Source organism: Rissa tridactyla, chromosome 13 (assembly GCF_028500815.1).
Source record: "Rissa tridactyla isolate bRisTri1 chromosome 13, bRisTri1.patW.cur.20221130, whole genome shotgun sequence".
Classification (NCBI taxonomy): domain Eukaryota; kingdom Metazoa; phylum Chordata; class Aves; order Charadriiformes; family Laridae; genus Rissa; species Rissa tridactyla.
In genome coordinates, this window is record NC_071478.1 from 14,921,208 (window position 1) to 14,941,311 (window position 20,104).

General features: G+C 57.3%; 1 protein-coding gene across 1 annotated transcript in view; it reads right to left on the reverse strand.

The window, feature by feature from the left end:
- KSR2 (kinase suppressor of ras 2) overlaps positions 1-20,104 on the reverse strand; it is an 88,069-nt gene that overhangs the window by 57,767 nt on the left and 10,198 nt on the right. The window contains exon 4 of the mRNA XM_054219729.1: positions 11,966-12,470. Coding sequence (XP_054075704.1) covers positions 11,966-12,470 — 505 coding nt within the window. The remainder of the gene's footprint in view (positions 1-11,965; positions 12,471-20,104) is intronic.

Below are 20,104 nucleotides of genomic sequence, written 5' to 3' on the forward strand. Positions count from 1 at the left end.
ACCAAGCCCCGTTCGGGGCTGCTTGTGTAGAAAGAGGGTGAAACGCCGCCCCTGCCGCACGGGCTCGGAGCAGGGGTGCGGGACGAGGCCACGGGTAACCGCATCACGGACTTGCTGCCACGGTTGGGGTGTCACAGCCTGCTCCTCGCCAGCCTCCTGCACCCACCCCTTTGCATCGCAGCATCCCAGAGGGAAACCGGGCTGGTTCCCCTGAGCCTTACACCGTCCGGCAATAACTGTCCCGGCAGGGAGCATCTCCTCGCCCATCCTCCAACCAAGGGCTTTGCAGAGGGAGGAGGGGGTTTTGGGGATGCTCTCTCATAGAATCATTTAGGGTTGGAAAAGACCCTTAAGATGATGGAGGCCAACCGTTCAGACCACCCCGTGCTCATCTCCGCCCACGGAAGGAGCACCAGGACTGGGATGACATACCACAGCCCCCCCTCCCCATAACCTACCGACGGGACGCTCGGTTCAGCTCAGACGACTCCGGGCTCTCAGAGACGCGGGAGGGGACGGGCTTTGGCCGGTGACCGGGCCAGCCCGGGGCAGGATGCGGCCACCACCCTTTGGGAGAGACGCACCCGGGGCTGCACCGGCCCAGTCCTGCGGCAAAAGCCTTTCCTCCTCCAGAGCACTAAGTCGCTCCTAAATTAGGCTTTTTCCACTCCAGGGGTGAAAAGTTACAGCTCTTTTCAGGCTATAAGCAGAGATAAAGGTGTAAATCCCCGAGGCGGAGGTGGCCATACCTCCTAACCACCGCCGGCCTCAACTTCCAGTTCCCGAGACCCGTTTCGCCCATCTCCGGCCAATATTTCCATTTTCCCCCTCATTTACCCAAGCCAGCATCACCCAAGGCGGGCAAAAGCCTGTGCTGGAAACGCGTTGTGGTCCTCCCAGCACAGCCCAGACCCCCCCGGACCCCACATCCCAGAGGCAGGAGGAGCCCCCTCCTCTGTGCCAGGCTCCGATGGGCATCATCCCCTGCCGGGCTCCCAAACCTGGCGAGCACAGGGGAAGTGAAAAGGGGATATTTAAAAAAAAAAAAAAAAGAAAACCAAGGAAGAACATCAGCATAATTCAATTTTCCATAGGGATAAAGCCCTAAAAAAGCAGCAGGACCTCCCCCCCCCCGCCGATCCTGGATGGGGGCCAGGCTGGACCTCGCCGCCAGGCAACTCAGCCAAAAAAAGCCCCGGCCGGATCAGGACGAACCAGCAAAATCCAGCACACACGATGCAAACCGGACTCGCTCGGATGCTCGGGAGGGCTGGGCCGCGCTAATCCCCCCATTAAGCAGCGTTTCAGCCCTCTCCAGAAGCCGGCAAGTTCTCAGCCGCTTGGCTCGGGGTGGGAGGGGGTTGGAAAAGGCGAGCGCTCCCCCCCTAAAACATCCCGGTGATTATAGAGCGAGGCTGCTGGAGAAGCCAAGGCGGCAGAAGGGGAAGCGCCGCGCGGCTCTGCAAAGCCGCGGAAAGGGGTGTTTAGATGGTGGCGATACCTCCCGGCCCCCGGGAAGGACCATTTTCCTCCAGTCACAGCTGGGCAACTACCGAAACGAGACTCCAGCCCGCGCCGGGGGGAGGCTGCGAAACGCCAGGAGAAGGGAACGGGGAGCTAGTTATATACCGGTTATTTTTTATTCCGGCTTTAAAGGATTCGTGGGGAGGAAAAGGGATGATGGGCAGTCCTTGAAGCCCCCCAGAACCTCAGGGGTGGCAGGAAAAGTGCCACCGCAGGGACAAGGGGCTCCTTTGCCACCAGATTCAGAGCAGATCCCCAAATCTAAACATCCCAAATGTTTGGGTTTTTTTTGCCGTTCCTGGAACCTCAGGTCCCCTCTCCGCGCTCATCCCAGCCCCGTCCCCGCCGCTAGAGGCTGCAAAGCCGGGCAGCCCCCGGGGGCTCCGCAAGCACCGATCGCTCCTCACTGCAGGGTGCCGGGCTCCCCGCTGACGAGATGGGACCAGACCCTGCCCCACACAGCCCCGGGCTCCCCAAACCCTTCGCGAGGTCACCAGTTCTCAGCCCTTCCCACATTGCGAGCCCCACGGATGCTCCAGGACCAGCAGACCCTCCCCAGCGCCGCCCCCCCATCAGCCTCCTCCGCTCTCATACCTTCTCACCACCCCCTAACCCAAAAAAACCCTCGTTTTTACCCATGCCTTCCCCACGCATCTCCCGAGGGGGACACCAGGCACAGGACCCCCCCCCACCCGAGCCCCCCAAAAGTGGAGTTCACTTCATCAGGGCTCATTTTGGCCACAGATGCTCGGGAAAACCGACCTCGCTCACCGGGAGCGATTCCGCGCCCAGACAGGTAAACGCCAACTATTAGGGAACGTAATTTCATGCAAGAATTTGCTAAACGTATGCTGACGGTTTTCAAAAAGAAAAAAAAAAAAAATTTAAAAAAAAAAAAATAGCCCAGCTTAATGCAAATCCCTTTAGGTGTCAATCCAGCCTGAATGGCTCATCCCCGCCTGCTCGCGGGAATCAGTCAAACGCTTATCACCCACTTCGGGGCAGGGGGGGAGAAAAAAATAATAATAGAAGGTTTCAACAGGCGGTGAAAAACACAAGCGGACACCCAGGACAAAGGGCCCGTCACTCCTTTCTGCCCCGGCGAGGTTCTACCTGCATGGAAGCCCGGCGGGAGGGCAGGGGATGGTATGGATGCTATAGGGTACCCGGCAAGGACGCACCGAGCTCTGCTGCGCGAAAGCCCCAAGCAGCCGGGATGTCCCAGGGGTGATTCCCAAGCTGGAAGAGCGGGATGTGATGGGAAAGGGAGCGTTTGCCAGCAGAAGTTGGGCTAGGAGGATGGGCGCAGGGGGAATCTCTACGTGACGGGGCGGGGGGGGCGGAGGTGCGGCGGCCGTCGGGCTGTCGGCCCCGGCGTACGGCTCTGACCCACAGCCATCCCAAAGAGCATCCCAACGGGGACACGCCAGCCCGTCGGTCCCCTGCACCCCCGGTGGCGGCATTCGCTTCTCCGTGCCTTCTTCTCACATAAAAAGATGGCAAGAGGGGAAAATAACTACCTGCTCTGCAGGCGTTTCTCGTCGCTTGCCAGTATTACCGCAAACAAAGAAAAATTAAAACAGGCTTAAATTTAAAATCGAGCCGAAACAAGCAAGCTGACCCTGCGGCTGACGGCGCCAGACTATGTTTTATTCACCGCTTTGCTCCTCTCCAGCACACTCCAATTTCAACACAAACCTTTCTTTTAAAGGAAGGGAAATAGAGTGTGTGTGGGGAGGAAAAAAATAATAAAATAAAAAAAAAACCCCTCTCTAATCAGTATTTCAGTTAGCGTTCTGCAAAGGATTACAGATGGCTGCTGCCTGGCCTGAAGTGCACAGCTTTGGTCAGGATTCAGCCCGGAAGATTTATGGCCTTTTGACTGGCTTAATTGCACAATATTCTGGATTAAATCAGAGGAAGGAGAAGGGAAAACGCTTCCCCCTCCCTGCGCCTCGGCAGGGGTTCTGCCCATCCGCACCCGGCAGGCGCCTCCGGCCCGCGCAACGACAAAAAGGGGAGAAAACCCCATAAATTTACTCCTGCATTTTTTATATATATGTATATATATATATTTTTTTTTTTTTTTTTAAATACAAGAAGAGCTGCCAGTTCTGCCCCCTCCCTGTTCAGTTCCCGCGTTGGCACACGGTTGGCCAAACCCAGCTCCTCTCTTCAGGCATTCCCCGAAAACCCCCCCCACAAAAATCCAGGTGGGATTTTTGGCATCCCCAAACCAACGGAGCTGGGGAGGGGTTTGGAGCAAAGCTACCGCCATCGGAGCCATCGCAACCGGCAAAGGAGGCACCAGGTCGCCTTTCAGGCACGAGACCAAACCCAGAGGGTCCCCCCCCGCCGCGCAGCAGGGACGCCACTGCCTGCTTTATAGCATTTTCCAGGGTTCGACACAAACACGCAGGTAAAGGCAACGGATCGTGGACGAGAGGCTCCACACGAGCCGTCAGCGCGCACTTTTTAGCCCAGAAAGCCAATCGTAGCCTGGGCTGCATCGGGAGGAGCGTGGCCAGCAGGTCGAGGGAGGTGATTCTCCCCCTCTACTCCGCTCTCGTCAGACCCCACCTGCAGTACTGCGTCCAATTCTGGAGCCCCCACTACAAGAGAGATATGGACGTGCTGGAACGTGTCCAGAGAAGGGCCACAAGGATGATCAGAGGGCTGGAGCACCTCTCCTATAAAGACAGACTGAGAGAGTTGGGATTGTTCAGTCTGGAGAAAAGAGGGCTCCGAGGAGACCTTATAGTGGCCTACCAGTACCTGAAGGGGGCCTACAAGAAAGCTGGGGAGGGACTTTTTAGGATGTCGGGTCACGGTAGGACTAGAGGGAATGGATTAAAACTAGAGATGGGTCGATTCAGATTGGACATTAGGAAGAAGTTCTTCACCATGAGGGTGGTGAGACACTGGCCCAGATTGCCTACAGAGGTGGTGGAAGCCCCATCACTGGAAGTTTTTAAGGCCAGGCTGGATGGGGCTCTGAGCAACCTGATCTAGTGGGAGGTGTCCCTGCCCATGGCAGGGGGGTTGGACTAGATGATCTTTAAGGTCCCTTCCAACCCTAACGATCCTATGATTCTATGATCACTTGAATCATTTGAACCTGTCTGGAACAGATGAGATTTCTTCATTACACACCCCGAGCCAAACAAGCTCTACGCGATACTAGCTTGATATTAAAAAATAAATAAAGAGAGAATATCCACCAGATGTTACATTTATCCTCCTCATTACTGTAAGAAGCAACAAACCCCTCCCTCCTCCTCCGGCCAGAGGAAAAGCAGGTTCTTCATATCAAAGCCTCAACAGTTAAATATTTATCCAAGTGCCTGTCCCCGCTTCCCTGGATGGCTGAATTTTAAGGTTCGAGTCTTACTGATCTATTATTCTCTTTTCGGAGCACAAAGCGTAACTTTTTATCACGGCTGCAAATTATAAAGCTGAGAAATTCTTTGAAGGGAGCTCGAGCCAAACAGGTTTATTTTCCACCACCGCCTCCCCCCCGCCATCCCCTCCCAGGACTCGTGCGCCGACGAGACAGTGCTGCAGGAGGGCAGGAGGAACAACGCCGGGAGCAGACGCGGGCTGCTGCGTGGAGGGAGCTCGAGGAGCTAATTGCCAGGATCCTGAAGCGGGTCCTGTTTCTCATTAAAACCCTTCTGTTTTCTCCGTTTCCACCGTCACGTTTCTTTGAGGGACGCACAAGGGCGGTGGTGGAGGAGCACCAACCAACGATGGTGAGGTTGAGTCTCCTTTTGCTGGAGCCATTTCCACACCGGTCCAGCCCCAGGGTGTTCCTCGCTTGCAACCAGATGAGTGGGTTTCTCCATCCCTCGACAACACAACCTCAGCCAGGCGGGGCCAGCTCCAGGCACTTTTGCCCCCCCCACCAAATCAGAGGACAGTTTGGGGTGGAAGGGACCGTTAAGGCCATCTAGTCCAAGCCCCCTGCCATCAGCAGGGACATCCTCAACTGGATCAGGTTGCTCAGAGCCCCATCCAACATGGCCTTCAATGTTTCCAGGGATGGGACATCTCCCACCTCTCTGGGCAACCTGGGCCAGGGTTTCACCACCCTCAGCATAAAACATTTTTCCTTCTATCTAGTCTAAATCTCCCCTCTTTTAGTTTAAAACCGTTACCCCTTGTCCTGTCACAACAGGCCCTGCTAAAAAGTCTGTCCCCATCTTTTTTTTAAGCCCCTTTAGGGACTGGAAGGGGCTCTAAGGTCTCCCCAGAGCTGTCTCTTCACCAGGCTGAACCCCTCCAACTCTCTCAGCCTGTCCTCACAGCAGAGGAATGAGTGACCCAAAGACTACAGAGCTCTCCATCGGTATAGGACCCCATTTCCCAGCCACCACCATCTCCATGCTTGCAAAACTCGACGAAGAAAAGGGATGTGATCCACTCAAAACGCTTGCCTACACCACTCGCGTTAACATGAGAAGAGCAACACTTGCATGGCCCGGGCACCTGGACCTGTTTTGAGAGGCAGTTCTCAAAAAAACACCACCATTGGAGGGAAAAGCATGGACTGCCCGTGGCTGGAAAGCCCTGAGGTGGAGGTTCATCACACTAACTACAGCTCTGCAAACCTTTCAGCTCAGAAGAGGCACAGGGCAATTTTTCTCCGTGGTTTGCTTACAGGCTGCCTCTGGATCCGAGGTTGCTGACACATGGTGGGCTTGGGCAGCTCTTTCAGTGAAAGAAAAGTCAGAGCAGTCTTACGGCTTTTTGGGAAGTCTGCTCTTCCTGCCTTCTTGGCTTTCATTTCATTATTGTCGAGGAAGCCACCGGCACGCTTGGCCAGCCCACCACCTGCTTGGGCACTGGGCTGGCCACTGCAGTCGATCAGTGGGGACTTGCAGGATGGTGAGGAGATGTGCTCACCAACCTCTTGGGCCACAAAGAGGACAGAGGAGCTGCTTCATGGCTTTCCTGCACAGCTGCAGCTGGAGGAGAGAGCTGAGAAGAGCTCAGCCATGTCCTTCTACCATGACCAATCCATCTCCTGGTCACCACCCCAGGACGTTGCCCATAGCACCTGCCCTCACCGTGTCCTCCCCTCCTGCATGGACACCACGGAGGCAGCAAATCAGGCAATGGTGCTGGCAGCCAGAGAGCTCTGCCGCCTCTCACCGCTCTGCTCCGCCACCACCCTCCCCCTGAGATGTTAATCCTTATCTAAATTCATAATCACGCCCTGCGTTTTCAAAGTGGCAAAAGGAGGCTCAACTTCTCATTAAAGGACACGGTGAAAAGTTTCTCCTCCAAGCATGTTAAAGCTCCTGCTCCTCTTGATGGAATACCACAGCAGTAATTAACATTAATGACATACCTAAGGAGAACCGCGGCCCAGAGCAGTGGGATAATTGCAGCAGAGAGCCAGTTTGTTACGGAGGCTACCCATCACTGTCAAGACGCGGTGTGCAGACCATACTTTGAGAGAGCTGGAGACAATCCAGGACCTGTGCAAAACTCCACAGCCCTGACTCACCATCAAAGGCACCGAGATTAATCAGAAAGATTATTTGGAAACAGGGGGAGAGATGCTGCTCGTTTTGCTCTCCAAATTCCCTCAGTTCGATGCCCTCCCCCTTGCGGAAGTACCAGGCGGGTCTCTACGTTGTCGGACACCATACAGGATGAATAACACAACAATAAAGACGCTGCATATGGATTATTTGCACATGTTGGTAGTGTCCCGCTGCATCCACCTGCTCTGCAAACATCAATCTCTTGCTCGTCCCCAAAGCCAAGAGCCCACCTGCCTTTCCAAGCTTGGAAAATGTCAGAGACACACCAGTCACGAGCGCTATCTCGATGCCGTTCTAGCAAATCCAGCCCACGCAGAATATCAAATAATTGATCTACCTTGTAGACGCGTTGATTGGAATTGATACAAGGGAAAATATCATTATTATAAAGGTTGCAGAGCAGCAGAATAAATGACCTATCACTCAGTAGCATTTAAGACCGGTGTAGATGATTAACTCTGAGGAACGGCCTAACTGCAGGCTGCTCTGTGCGGTGGGGATGGTGGAGAAGACCTCTGGTCCTAGGTTCCTGCAAGTCTTTCCTAGGTTTCTCAGTCTTTCACCTCTCTGCCTGGATGCCATGAGTAGGACTCTCCACTAGACTTGGCCACGTGCCACAAGAGATGCCCTGTTCCCAGGGGTTTCTCGGTTACACAGGATGGAAAAAACCACCCACAACAGAGCAAGCATTGAGTTCGAGTTGGTTCAGAGTTGTAAATAACACAAGGAAAAAGGAAAAGAAGACAGGTACACGCTCTATCACTGGATCAGATGTGAACTTCACGTCTGACTTCACCCATCCAGGATATCCTCATTCTCGTTTTGGAAAAAAAAAAAAAATCAAAAAACCACCTCAGCGACAACAAGGCTAAAGACCAGGAAAATGGCCATCATAAGGCTTTGGATAAACAGCGTTTTCCACCAGAACACCTAACCCTATCTGCATCCACGCCTCGAATGCGATTGCAACGATACAGGGTAAGACGACTTCATCGAAAACTTAACCTAAAGTAAAGCCACCTTGAAGTGGAAGAGCCTCCTCCCAGCCCAAACCTGACCTAGGTACACCACGAAACTCCACATCCTTCTCCAGCAGCTGCTTCACCTCAGCCCTGGGGAGAGTTCAGCATTTCCCACGGGGCTCAGCTCTGTCGGGTCACACTACTTTAATTCGCCATCAATACGCTCCAACCCTCCCTCCCCAGCTGCTTGCCAGAGGCTATTCTTTGAAGGCCATGGAGTTCACGAATTTGGCCAGACACCAGCAAAAGAAACCATAACTAGGAAGCAGATGAGGTTTTGGGTTCACCTCCCCTTCGCGTGCGTCAAAAGATGAAGACCACCCCACCACCGCTTTGGGGCAGGACACCCCAGGGCAGGTCTTGCCCCCAGAGGGCTATTTCACACGTGCCCTTCCAAGGGTTAACACACACTCTTGAGCTCGCTCTTAACTATCTTGACTTTTGTTCCCCAACTAATGTATTTTTAAGACCTTCCATTCAGAGTTTGGGTTTGTTTTTCCCCCCCCCCCCCCCGACTTCTTGCTGATGAATAATCATTAACTATCCATGAAAGATTTAAATGGCCCGTGGAATTCATGAGGTATTAAATGGGCATTATATTATCAACCACTCTAAATGTTTTGTTTCCGTTTCAAGACCATTCATGAGATGTTTATGGATTGTGGATTTATGGAAGCCAGGGGATCTTTTTAGAAGTAATGTTCCGTACCCCAGAGTTACGGTCAACAGCTGGAGGCTCCGTGCAGGGAAATCTGAGGCTGTAAGCTCAAAAAAATTAACCCCTGCTTCAGAAGGTCTTGGCGTGCAAAAACGATGGATTAAACCCTAGAAATAAGACCCAAAACACAAAACGCAAGCAGAGCTGTCATCAAGAGTCAAGTGGTCCGTGGTGGCCTTTCTCCAGAGAAGACCTGGTTGCTGCTACTGCTCTCCCAGATAGATGGTGGTGGCTTAGTTTTGTGCCTGCACCGAGATGGAAAAATCCGTGGGGGCAGTCCTGCAGCACCCCGACAGCTTCCCTCCGTCCACAGCTCGTGGGGGTGGGGGTGAGAGCTTTTTGCCTTTGCCAAGGGCATCCCTGGCTCCCCAGAACCTATTTCACCCCAGCCTGAGATGGGCTACGCCAGACGAGGAGATAAATCAGCCTGAGGGAAACCAACCTCCCTCTTGGGAGGGTTGTTGATGGGTCCCCACCAGAGAACGGTCTTGCAAAGAGGCGTTTTGGGGGTAAATCTAGACCCAAAAATCACCCCAGGGGATCCCACCCAGCACTCGGGGTCCCCAGCGGTGTCCCCAGGCTACCAGCTCTGCAGGTCTAGCACCTCATTCCATGCTGGGACGCTACACAAGGGAACAGAAATCCGCCATCCGAAGCAAACCAAGAGCCCCTTGGCGCAGCTAAAACCAGAAGGGGGTGATGAAATAGCATTTCAGGGGTGAGCTCCATTTCACCTCTGAGGTCAGGAGAGGAAAAAAACCTCCCTCCTGCAGAGAGGACTCAGACACCACAGGAGTTGACACTAAAAAAACCACCACAACCTACTCTACAATACACGCGCATGACATGGACAGGGCCATCAAATGAGGATTAGCTGATAACAGCCCCAAAAAGCCCCTTTTTCTCTGCCAGGCAAAGCCTCAGCCACCACGTCCAGGCTAATAAACAGCTAAAACTTCAGCACGCCTCTGCTAGAGAAAAGGGGGCGGGGGGGTGGGGGGGGGGCGGAAAGAAGAAGCCGCCTCTTTTAATGCCCTAATTACCGTCCTGAAACACTAACGGGATTAGCAAGCAGGATTTAGTGGTTGCCTCCTACAAAAAAAAAAAAAAAAACTCATTAAGTGCCATTAGAGAAAATTAACCTCCCCGGTTCTCCGAGCGGCTTTGGGGAGCCTGGGTCCATCCCCGTCGACACGATGAGCCCCCGGTAGGACGCTAGCACAAGGGAGCCCTGTTAATACTGTCTCGCTCTTTCCTCTACTAATTTGCCATCCGTGATTAAAGTTGCGTCACTTAACGCGGCCCAGCGTCGGTGGGAAGGGGTGCACGGGCAACGCCGGGCAGGGAGTGAAGGCAAGGAGAGACCGACGAAGGAAGAGCGGACGTGACCGCCATCACGCAAACTTGGTTTGTGGTTTCCTTCTCCACACCCTGATCTTGCCCCTTGCGGGAAAGTCGAGGCATCCCGTCCCCGGCTGGCTGGGGGAAATCGCCGGCCAAAGGGTTTGCTGGAATAAAGTCCAGACGCCCGCGTCCAAACCTCACCCGGACCTGTGTCAGGGCGACCCGGGGCGTGCAACGACCACGGTGGGGATCAAAGGGCTTGGCGGGGGTGGCGGGGGCAACCAAAGGCACGCTTTGCCCTCGGCGAGACCTGCTGCGTTAGCGAAGGGTAGAGCTTGGATCGGGTGCCGAAATGCAACTAAAAGGAGGAGAGGAGACAGGCTGCTGGCTGAGGCTTTGCTCCTGCCAGCGCGGCGATGCTCGCTGGGGACGGACCAAAGTAAATACAGCTTTCCGGCGCCTGAGCCCAAGGTGTGTGAGGCAGCGGGAGGGGGGGGGGTGTGTGTGTGTGACCTTACAGGAGGCATCGTCCAGCTGAAATTAATTAATTTCCAAAAGCTAAAAGCCTTTAGAGGCCAAGAGCTCCCAGCGAGGAGGAGGAGGAGGAGGACCACCCTCATTTCACCTAATGACCACAGCCTCGGGGACACGGCGGGGAAACAAGTGACACCGCGACGCTGCGGCCACTGCATAGATCTTCTGTCCCAACCCCCCCGCCCCACCACCACCTCCTCCCAATCCGCCCCTGCCCAAAGCAGGGGGATGAGGGTCTGGCAGCCGGGAACACCCCGCAAAGGTGGTGGATTTTAACCCTTCATGTGCCCCAGCCGGAGCTGCCTGAGCATCACGGCCACCCCCGGGGCCGGGCAGGGGGGGTCTGCGCCTCCGGGTCAGGGAGCTTTCCCCTGCTCCTGCCACATCCCTCAGGGGACGGCCGGGCTTCTGGCATGGCCTTATTTTCCAAGAACCCCAAATTTGAGGAAAAAAGTGCAGTTTGTCCTGGGGCTTCTGTTTTGGGAGGCTGGCAGGGACCAGCCATCCTGAAGCATCCTCGGGGAGAGGAGATGATGCCCCGAGGTGGCCACCCGTCCCCTCTGCCACCCCACGCCGAGGCAGCAGAAGGGCTTTCTGAGCACGGCCACCAAAAGGACCCAAAGGAGATGGAGAAGGAGCGCGTTGGTGCCGGGGAGCCTTTTCCCTGCACTGCAGCATCCTCTGCCGGCACCGGAGCCGCAGAGCAAGAGCGGTGGGAAGGAGCCATGGCATGGCCAGGGACTGAAAAGCCTTCTGCAAACACCAGCCAGGATGGAAAAGATACTGGGGAGGTCTCCGGAATATAAAGCGCGGTATATAAAATATCCGCTTTTCAACCCAAGGGGGAATTCTCCCCATCTCCCTCTTGCAGCTCTTAAGGCTGGGTTGAGCATCCCCCACGCTGCAGCTGCAAAATCCCACCAACTGACACACACCCCCCCGCCCCCCCAATCCCGTGCCATCGGGACCACGCTCCAGGGCGCAGGGGCTTCGCTGAGCAGCGGGCCCGGACCCCTTCGGTGTTCCCCACCCCCCCACACACTCCCAAAATAAGGTCCCAGGGGAGCAAAGTACCATCCCAGGAGAGCAAAGTACCATCCCAGCAGCATCCCCACCGCCTGCTAGAACTGCAAAGGCCTTTTCTACTTCAAAGCTCAAAAGAAAAAAACCCCAAAAACCACAAAACAGAGCCCCAAAATTTAGGGATCAAAGTGCTTTTCCAAAGGAGCTGGGATGGGGGTCGTTGTCCCACCCCCGGGGCACCCACTTACTTGGGGGTGTGCGCCTCATCCACGCGATGTCCCAGCTGGAACTCGTGGGACTTGCTCCGGTGCAGCGCGGTGAAGCCGGGGATGAGATGGATCAGTTTGCGGGAGGAAGGTGGGGGCGTCCCGGGGGGCTTCAGTTTATTCCTCCGTCGCACCGGCGGCGTCCCCGGCGGCGTCATGGTGGTCACAATGTTGGGGGTCCGCGGAGGGGTGTGAGCGATGTGTCGTTGGCGCGGGGAGGGCGGCAAGGAGCGGTGGCCGGACTCCACGGGTGGGCAGAGCCCCGGGTGACCCTCCACGGTCAGCCGGTCCACGTGGGTGTACATGGGTCCGTGGGACGAGCCCCCATGGCAGTGATGCTGCCCACACTTGGGTTGGACTTTGGGGCTCTGCGAGAGGTGTGTCCTGCCCCACTGCCCCGGCTCCGGCTGGCACCCGGGGCTGTTCTCCTTCCCCGGCTCCGTCGTGGGCCACTGGATGGTCCAATCCTGCTTGGAGAGGCTGCCACCTGCGACAGAGCACACAGAGACGGACATGCGGTGCGGCAGAAGCCGCACGGTTTCCCCCCCCCTCCCCGGCACAGCTCCATGGAGTCACAGAATGGTTTGGGTTGGAAGGGACCTTAAAGATCATCTCGTTCCAACCCCCCTGCCCTGGGCAGGGACACCTCCCACCAGCCCAGGTTGCCCCAAGCCCCGGCCAACCTGGCCTTGAACCCCTCCAGGGATGGGGCAGCCACAGCTTCTCTGGGCAACCTGGGCCAGGGGCTCACCCCCCTCACAGCAAAGAATTGCTTCCTCACATCTAACCCAAAACTCCCCTCTTCCAGTGTAAAACCATTCCCTGTGATCCTGTGGCTCCCCTCCCTGCTCCAGAGTCCCTCCCCAGCTTTCCTGGAGCCCCTTATAGGGACTGGAAGGGGCTCCAAGGTCTCCCCGGAGCCTTCTCTTCTCCAGGCTGAACCCCCCCAGCTCTCTCAGCCTGTCCTCCCAGCAGAGGGGCTCCAGCCCTCCCAGCAGCTCCGGGGCCTCCTCTGGCCCCGCTCCAACAGCTCCATGTCCTTCCTGTACTGTCCTTCCCCTGCCCCCCCCCTCCTTGAAACCCCAGCAAGGAGCTTCTCTGTGTCATGCACACGCAAACGCTTTACAAGGGTTAAAAAGGTGCTTTGCCCACGCCTTCCCCCACTGCTGAGCCCCCCACCATCACCCATCTTCCCCCCACCCCCCTCTCCAAAATCCTCCTCAAGCGCAGGGATGGGACACCCCTTGCCCACACCAAGGCTGGTGCCCCCCGCCCCCCATCTCAATCTGCACCCACCCCAGCATCCCCCCCCATGCCAGCCCCTCCTGCCATTTGCATAAAGGAGGGGGATTGTAATTAAGCGGGGCTCTTTTCCACTTCTAATTATCCGTCTCCACCGGCAAAGGGCTGTCGGCAGCAACTTCAGAGCACCAAAGCGATGGACCCGACTCAAGGTCCCTTCGCCGACTCCTTTTGATCGCCTCTGCTAAGAAAACCAACATAAAACCACACTCTTTATTTTAAAGAGGCTCCTTCCCCATCTCCTTTTTGATTATTAATTGCCTGATCCCTTCTCTCCCCAGCCTTTTCAAGGGGAACGGTTTATTTCAAGCTCCGGAGGAAGAGGAAAGGGCTTTGGAAATGAAAGCTGGAGGACTGCATTGGAAAAAAAAAAAAAAAAAAAAGAAAAAAAAAGGAAAAAAAAAAAAGCTGCTGGGGGGAAAAAGGGGGACGAGGCGTTTTCACAAATTGCTCTCTCAAAGCGGAAAATAAAACTAAAAAAAAATAAAATTAATAAATCAACTCCTATCCAGCTGCTTTCAGAGTCGCTTCTGCAGCTGCTACAAAGAGTCCTTCGGCCCAGCAAGAAGCTCATAAAAAAAAAAGCAAACAGCCTTCCTCGGATTTTAATTAGTCACGGAAAGAGCCCTGCTGCAGGAAAGCCTCACCGCTGCCTGGATGGAGCTGCCAGGATGCTGGCAGGGCTCTGAAGCCCCCCCCCTAAGCGGGGACGTGGCAGGTGACAAGCTGGAGTGTGTCACCCCCTGCCCGAAACACGGCTCTCCACGGGGACGTGTCACCTCCAGCAAGGCGCCTGCACCCATGTGCCGGCAGAGCTGGGTGCTCACCCCAGCGCCACGCAGCCGGGCTGTCACACGGAATGGTTCGGGTTGGAAGGGACCTTAAAGATCATCTCGTTCCAACCCCCTGCCCTGGGCAGGGACACCTCCCACCAGCCCAGGTTGCTCCAAGCCCCGGCCAACCTGGCCTTGAACCCCTCCAGGGATGGGGCAGCCACAGCTTCTCTGGGCAACCTGGGCCAGGGGCTCACCCCCCTCACAGCACAGAATTTCTTCCTCACATCTCATCTCAATCTCCCCTCTCCCAGTGTAAAACCATTCCCTGTGATCCTGTGGCTCCCCTCCCTGCTCCAGAGTCCCTCCCCAGCTTTCCCGGAGCCCCTTTAGGGACTGGAAGGGGCTCCAAGGTCTCCCCGGAGCCTTCTCTTCTCCAGGCTGAACCCCCCCAGCTCTCTCAGCCTGTCCTCCCAGCAGAGGGGCTCCAGCCCTCCCAGCAGCTCCGGGGCCTCCTCTGGCCCCGCTCCAACAGCTCCGTGTCCTTCTGCTGTTGGTGCCCCAGCGCTGGAGGCAGCACCGCAGGGGGGTCTCACAGAGCGGAGCAGAGGGGCAGAATCCTCCCCTCGCCCTGCTGCCCACGCTGCTGGGGATGCAGCCCAGGCTGCGGGGGGTTTCTGGGCTGCCAGCGCTCGTTGCTGGCTCATGTTGAGCTTCTCGTCCACCAACACCCCCAGGTCCTTCTCCTCAGGGCTGCTCTCCAGCCCTTCTCCGCCCAACCTGGGTTTGTGCCTGGGATTGCCATGACCCGGGTGCAGGACCCTGCCCTTGGCCTGGTTGAACTCCATGAGGTTCACACAGTCCCACCCCTCCAGCCCGTCCAGGTCCCTCTGGATGGCATCCCGTCCCTCAGGCGTGTCACCGCGCCACGCAGCTTGGTGTCAGCGGCAAACTTGCTGGGGGTGCCCTCCATCCCCCTGTCCATGTCACCGACAAAGACGTTAAACAGCAGCGGTCCCAGTACCGTCCCCTGAGGAACGCCACTCGTCACTGGTTTCCATGTGGACATTGAGCCATCGGTCCCCGAGGCCACCCCGGCTGGTGGCACCCGGCTTCACATGGGGAAGGTGCAATGGTGGCACCCCCCTCCCCGCGCACGGGCATAGGTGAGGGAGGACACAATGCGGTTAATTAAATCCTCCCGGCAAGCCATCCGGCCCTCCGGTTAATTAACCCGCGCCCAGCGATGCGCAAGGCGGCGGGCATGTATGCAAATCCCGGCGCTCCCCCATTGGCCGCTCCGCACGCATACATTTACATAACTCAAAACTGCCCGGATGCTCCCACCCCCAGCAGTAATTAGCAGCGGTTAACGAAGGAGCAGAGCCAAGGCTGCTTCCCGCCAGCCGAAGCTCGGCCGCGGCATCGCAGCCCCCTCCCGCCTTCCTTGCTGTCATCGTCCCCGTCCCCCCCCAGCTCCACGCTCGGCTGTGTCGTAACAGGACAAAAATAACCCGTTCTGGGGCTGGTGGGTGCGTCAGGGCTAAAAATACCCCGGCTAAGCTGGGGAAAATGTATTTTTTTTTTTCCCATGCCGGGGTTGCTCGCAGGCGGGCGGCAGGTAGCGGGCATGTCGCCGAACGAGAGATGCTTAAACCCGGAACGCGCTTGAAGGCAAAAAATAACAACAACAACAAAAAAAAGAAAAATAAATCCCCAAGCTCTTCTTTCTGCAAAGCGCGTTAAACGCTTTCGGATTTGCTCCCCCCCCCCGCGGCCCCCGCGGGGCATCCTGCTCTGCCAGAGCCGATTCCCAGCTGGAAAAGCAAAGGAAGAGCCCACACAGAAGCCAACTCCCTCTTTGCCCAGTTTTCCCCCGAGCTCCGCTAGCCCCGATGGTGCCCCGAGGCCGCCCGTTCCCTCCTAAAAAAAAAAAAAAAACTATTTCTTTTGTTTAGATGGGGAATATTAATTGCATATTGAAAAGAGCATCAGCTACGGCCACCCACTGCCCCCACCCCGGGCCACTTCTCCCCCCTCTCCCACTTGCCACCCAACCCTGGCCACCAGTTCAAAGGGAGAGATGCTCCTCGGGGCCAAATTGGGCTTTATAAATCCCCTTGGCCCCGCCGCCCCGCTTAGCTCAGCCTCCTCCGCTCGACTTAATTAGGGATGAAGCTTTTTTCCCACCCCACCCCCCCCGCCCCCCTCAAGCCCTCCATGAAAATAAACAAGAAAACAAACTCCTGGGAGGAGGCGGCGGGGGGGGGAGCGCCCACCCTCGGGCTGCAGCTCGCGGATGGAGAGATGCGGAGGGATGGCTAAATGGCACCAGAAAAGCCGTTTTCCGAAAGGCCGACGGCAAATTTCACTTTGATTCCCACCGACAAAACGCTGGGAATAATTCGCCGCACCGTGGGGAGCTGGGGGGGGGGGCGTACCCCAAGCAGCCCCGCTCCCCGATGCTCGGCGGGGGATGCTGCTGGGGCGCTTTTCCCATTGCCAAAGACATCTCTGACCAAACGGGGACGTCCGCGAAGCCCAGAGCAAGATCCCTGGGTGCTTTACAGCCAGGGAAACCCACCCCCTCAGCAACGGCCGCATCCACCTCTCCCGGCACCAGCGTCCCGCCGATCCCACCCTCGCCATGGGGAGGAATAAACCCCAGCATCCCCCGGCCCCATCACGCGCTGGGGGGACGGCTCCGGGGGCACGGGGACACCGGGAAGGACCGACTCCTCAACGCTTCACGCCACGGCCGGCCCAGCTTTCAAATTTGCCCCTAAATGAGGATGCTCCTCACTATTTATTTACCACCCCCCCCCCCGGGTCTTGCTCATCTCCCTGCCTGACCCCGCACCGTCCCCAAGCCACCCGCAGCCCTCCCAGGGCCAGGACGGCGCATAAATATTCAGCTTGGGCTCATTTTCTCCACCACCCCCCCACCCCCCACCGTAGGACAGCTAATAACCACCCCGCATAACTCGCTAGTCACACGCCATCAACTCCTCAAACCCACGGCTCAGCTCTTACTTAATATTAAAAATTAATCCCGCTTCGACTTCCAAACTCGACGCCTGGGCTGCTAATAAACCACCGCTGCCAAGCGTCAGGTTCCGCAGCCCAGAAAAATCCAATCCGGACTTCGTTAATGCAATAAAACGAGAGCTTAATCTAGGGTTGCCGCTCTATTTGATAAATATAACGTGCTTTCGGTTTATAAGATGCTCCGGGGCTTTCCCTGCTGCTGGAGCTGCTCCCCCCCCCTGCCCCCCCACCTCCTCGCCAGGATGCTCGGTTTGGGAAGGGGCTCCTTCCCCACCACCAAAGCCCATCCTGACAAAATTCCTCGCTCTTTTAGCGATAAAACAGCATCCCGCTTCCTCCCTGCCGCCTCCCCAGCCCCCACGCCCAGAGAGAATCGGCCTGGGAAATTAGATGCCTCTAATTAACGACTCAATAAATAGAGATTGATGGGAAAGGTTAATACTGTACCTCGTTCCTGCTTTATTAATACTAACCTTGGCTTCTAGAAATCGACCGCTACTGCACGTGCAAAGAAATTACATGATGTTTTAAAGGAGGCGGCAACTTGTTCATTAATTATATTCGCGGACGAGGCCCGTCCCTTGGTTTACACAGAGGTAAAAACGCAGGCAAAAAGCCCCGTCGGCGGCAGCGTGGTACAGCTGGGGGCCCTTCCGGAGGGGCCGCGACAACCTGATTGGACCTCAGACCCCCTGAAAAGCACCCCGCTGCCATCCCGGGGTGCTTTTTAACCCCTCTCCCTTGGCCCCCCAGCACCCAGATGGCTCCTCGGGACCATGCAAACCTCCTGGGCACCCAGTGCGTGGGATCCAGCCAGGCACGACCCAGCTCCCGGGCGCTGCAAGGATCGAGGTGACGTGTCTAGCGGGTAATTTTGAGAACCCTCCATGGAGGGTTGATGGGGCATCAGATGGAGCCTCCGGGAACAAGGGGACACCGAGGGGACACGCACTTGGCAGGCACAACACGAGCCAGGCCACTTCCCGAAGCCGGCGTAGACCTTCCTTGCCCAAGCTTGCAGACAGGGGAGGGATGGAGGGATGGAGGGATGGAGGGATGGAGGGATGGAGGGATGGAGGGATGGAGGGATGGAGGGATGGAGGGATGGAGGGATGGAGGGATGGAGGGATGGAGGGATGGAGGGATGGAGGGATGGAGGGATGGAGGGCCAACATTGGGTGATTTCTGCACCCAAATCCTCTGGAAATTCAAGGAGATTTGGTCTCCTCCACTGCCCAGAGGATGCCCACTGCACCCCTGCAGGCTGGCAGGGGCTCCGCAGTGCCCCAAGCTGCCTGTCCCCAAAGGTTTGTACCATCCACGGGACAACGTGGCCAGGGAGGAACAGGAATGGCCACTGCAGCATCTCTGCAGCGCCCGAGGGAAGGAACGGCAGCCCTCGCCGCAAAGCCCAGCCCGCAGCCGCCCCAGGAGCGATGCGATGATGGATGGAGTTAAATGGAGCGCCGGGGAAGGCAAACACGCGCGGTGCCTGCAAACTCCCCCCCACCACCACCTCCAGGGACCCAATGGACCACCAAGGCACATCCTGCCGGGAGGGCTGGCAGCCCCATCACCCGCCCCATTAAAAAGCAAATGGAGCAGGGAGCATCCTGCAACCCTGCCCGTCCCTCCCCATCCCCGCCAGCCAGAAACCACCGGAGGGACAGGAGATGTTTTAGCATCTCCACCGCGGCTGCTGAGCCCAAGGCTGATGTGGATTTTCCAAAGCGCTCGTCCCACCGGGGCGCGGGGGAATTCCCTTGGCTGAGAGGGGCGGGAGGGGGGACGCAGGGGCTGGGCTGAGCCGTATTTGTTTGCAACGGGCTTTAAAAGTCAAAGGTGTTTGAACAAAGAGCAGGTTGAGAGCCGTCCCCCGGGCTCCGAGGGAGGCATCGATGCCCTTCCTCAAATAGCGGAGACACTTAGCGAAAATGCCAAAGGGAAGGAGGGCAGGAGCCCAGGCGGGAGGTGGATTTAGGGAGTTGAAGAGCTTGGGAGGGGTGGGGGGGGGACAACTCATGCTCCGCGGGAAATGTCAGGCTGGGTTCAGCCATCCCCACCTCGCTGAGCCGGCACAGGGGTGGAAGCGGCTGCTGCACCAGCCCGGTGGCAGCGTGCCCTCTGCCACCCTCCGCCAGGTCTGGCTGGCACTGGCACACGGTGCCACGCCATGTCATGCCACACGGGAAGCCCAGAGAAACCGCAGTAACCACAACGGGAGGACGGGGCCGAGACCTCTCCAAGGGCAGGAGCTGGGATCCCTTGCCCGCGATGTGTCATGCCACGCGGTGCTAAGGCGGGCACAGCGCCGGTTCCCCAAAAACTACCCTCCTCGTCGCCAGTCCCGTCCCCAGGGGCTGCTTGGACCTGCTAAAGCCCAACCAAAAAACCCAGCAGAACCCAGCAAAAATCCCAGCAAAGCTCATCCCTCCATCTCCTGGGATGCAGCTGTGTTGGAGGAGCCCCCAAGAGGGGACAGGAGCCAGGCAGAGCGGTCTGGGGTCCCCATCCCCGGGGGTCTGGCAGGACGGGGGTCCTCCTAGAGCAGGGTCCTGCCAGGCCAGGACTCCCAGCAGGGACCACAGCTAAACCAGCCCGCTACCATCACCCTAAGCTAGGACCAGGAAGAGAGCCCTTGGGAAGGGGACAGCCGGGGGCGTTTCGACTGTGAAATGGAGTTCCACCATTCCCCCCAGCTGCTCCGAAAGGGAACGTCCCCCCCTGCCACCTTGCTGCTGCCTGTACATACCCCCTGTGCTGGCAGCGCTCCCCTGCCCCACTTCCACAGGGAAGAGCGGAATACGGTCCCCATCGCGCGCGGGGAGGTGACGCCCTTCCTTGGGGGGGGCACACAGGTAAAGAAGAGCCCCCCCCCCCCCCCCCCCCCCAAACTCTCAGGCTGCCAACAGCAGCCCCAGGAAGGGAGCCCCGGGCCCAGGACAGCCATCGTCCATCACCCAAGGCTGGCTGGGGACAAGGCGCCGGGAGAGCCGCA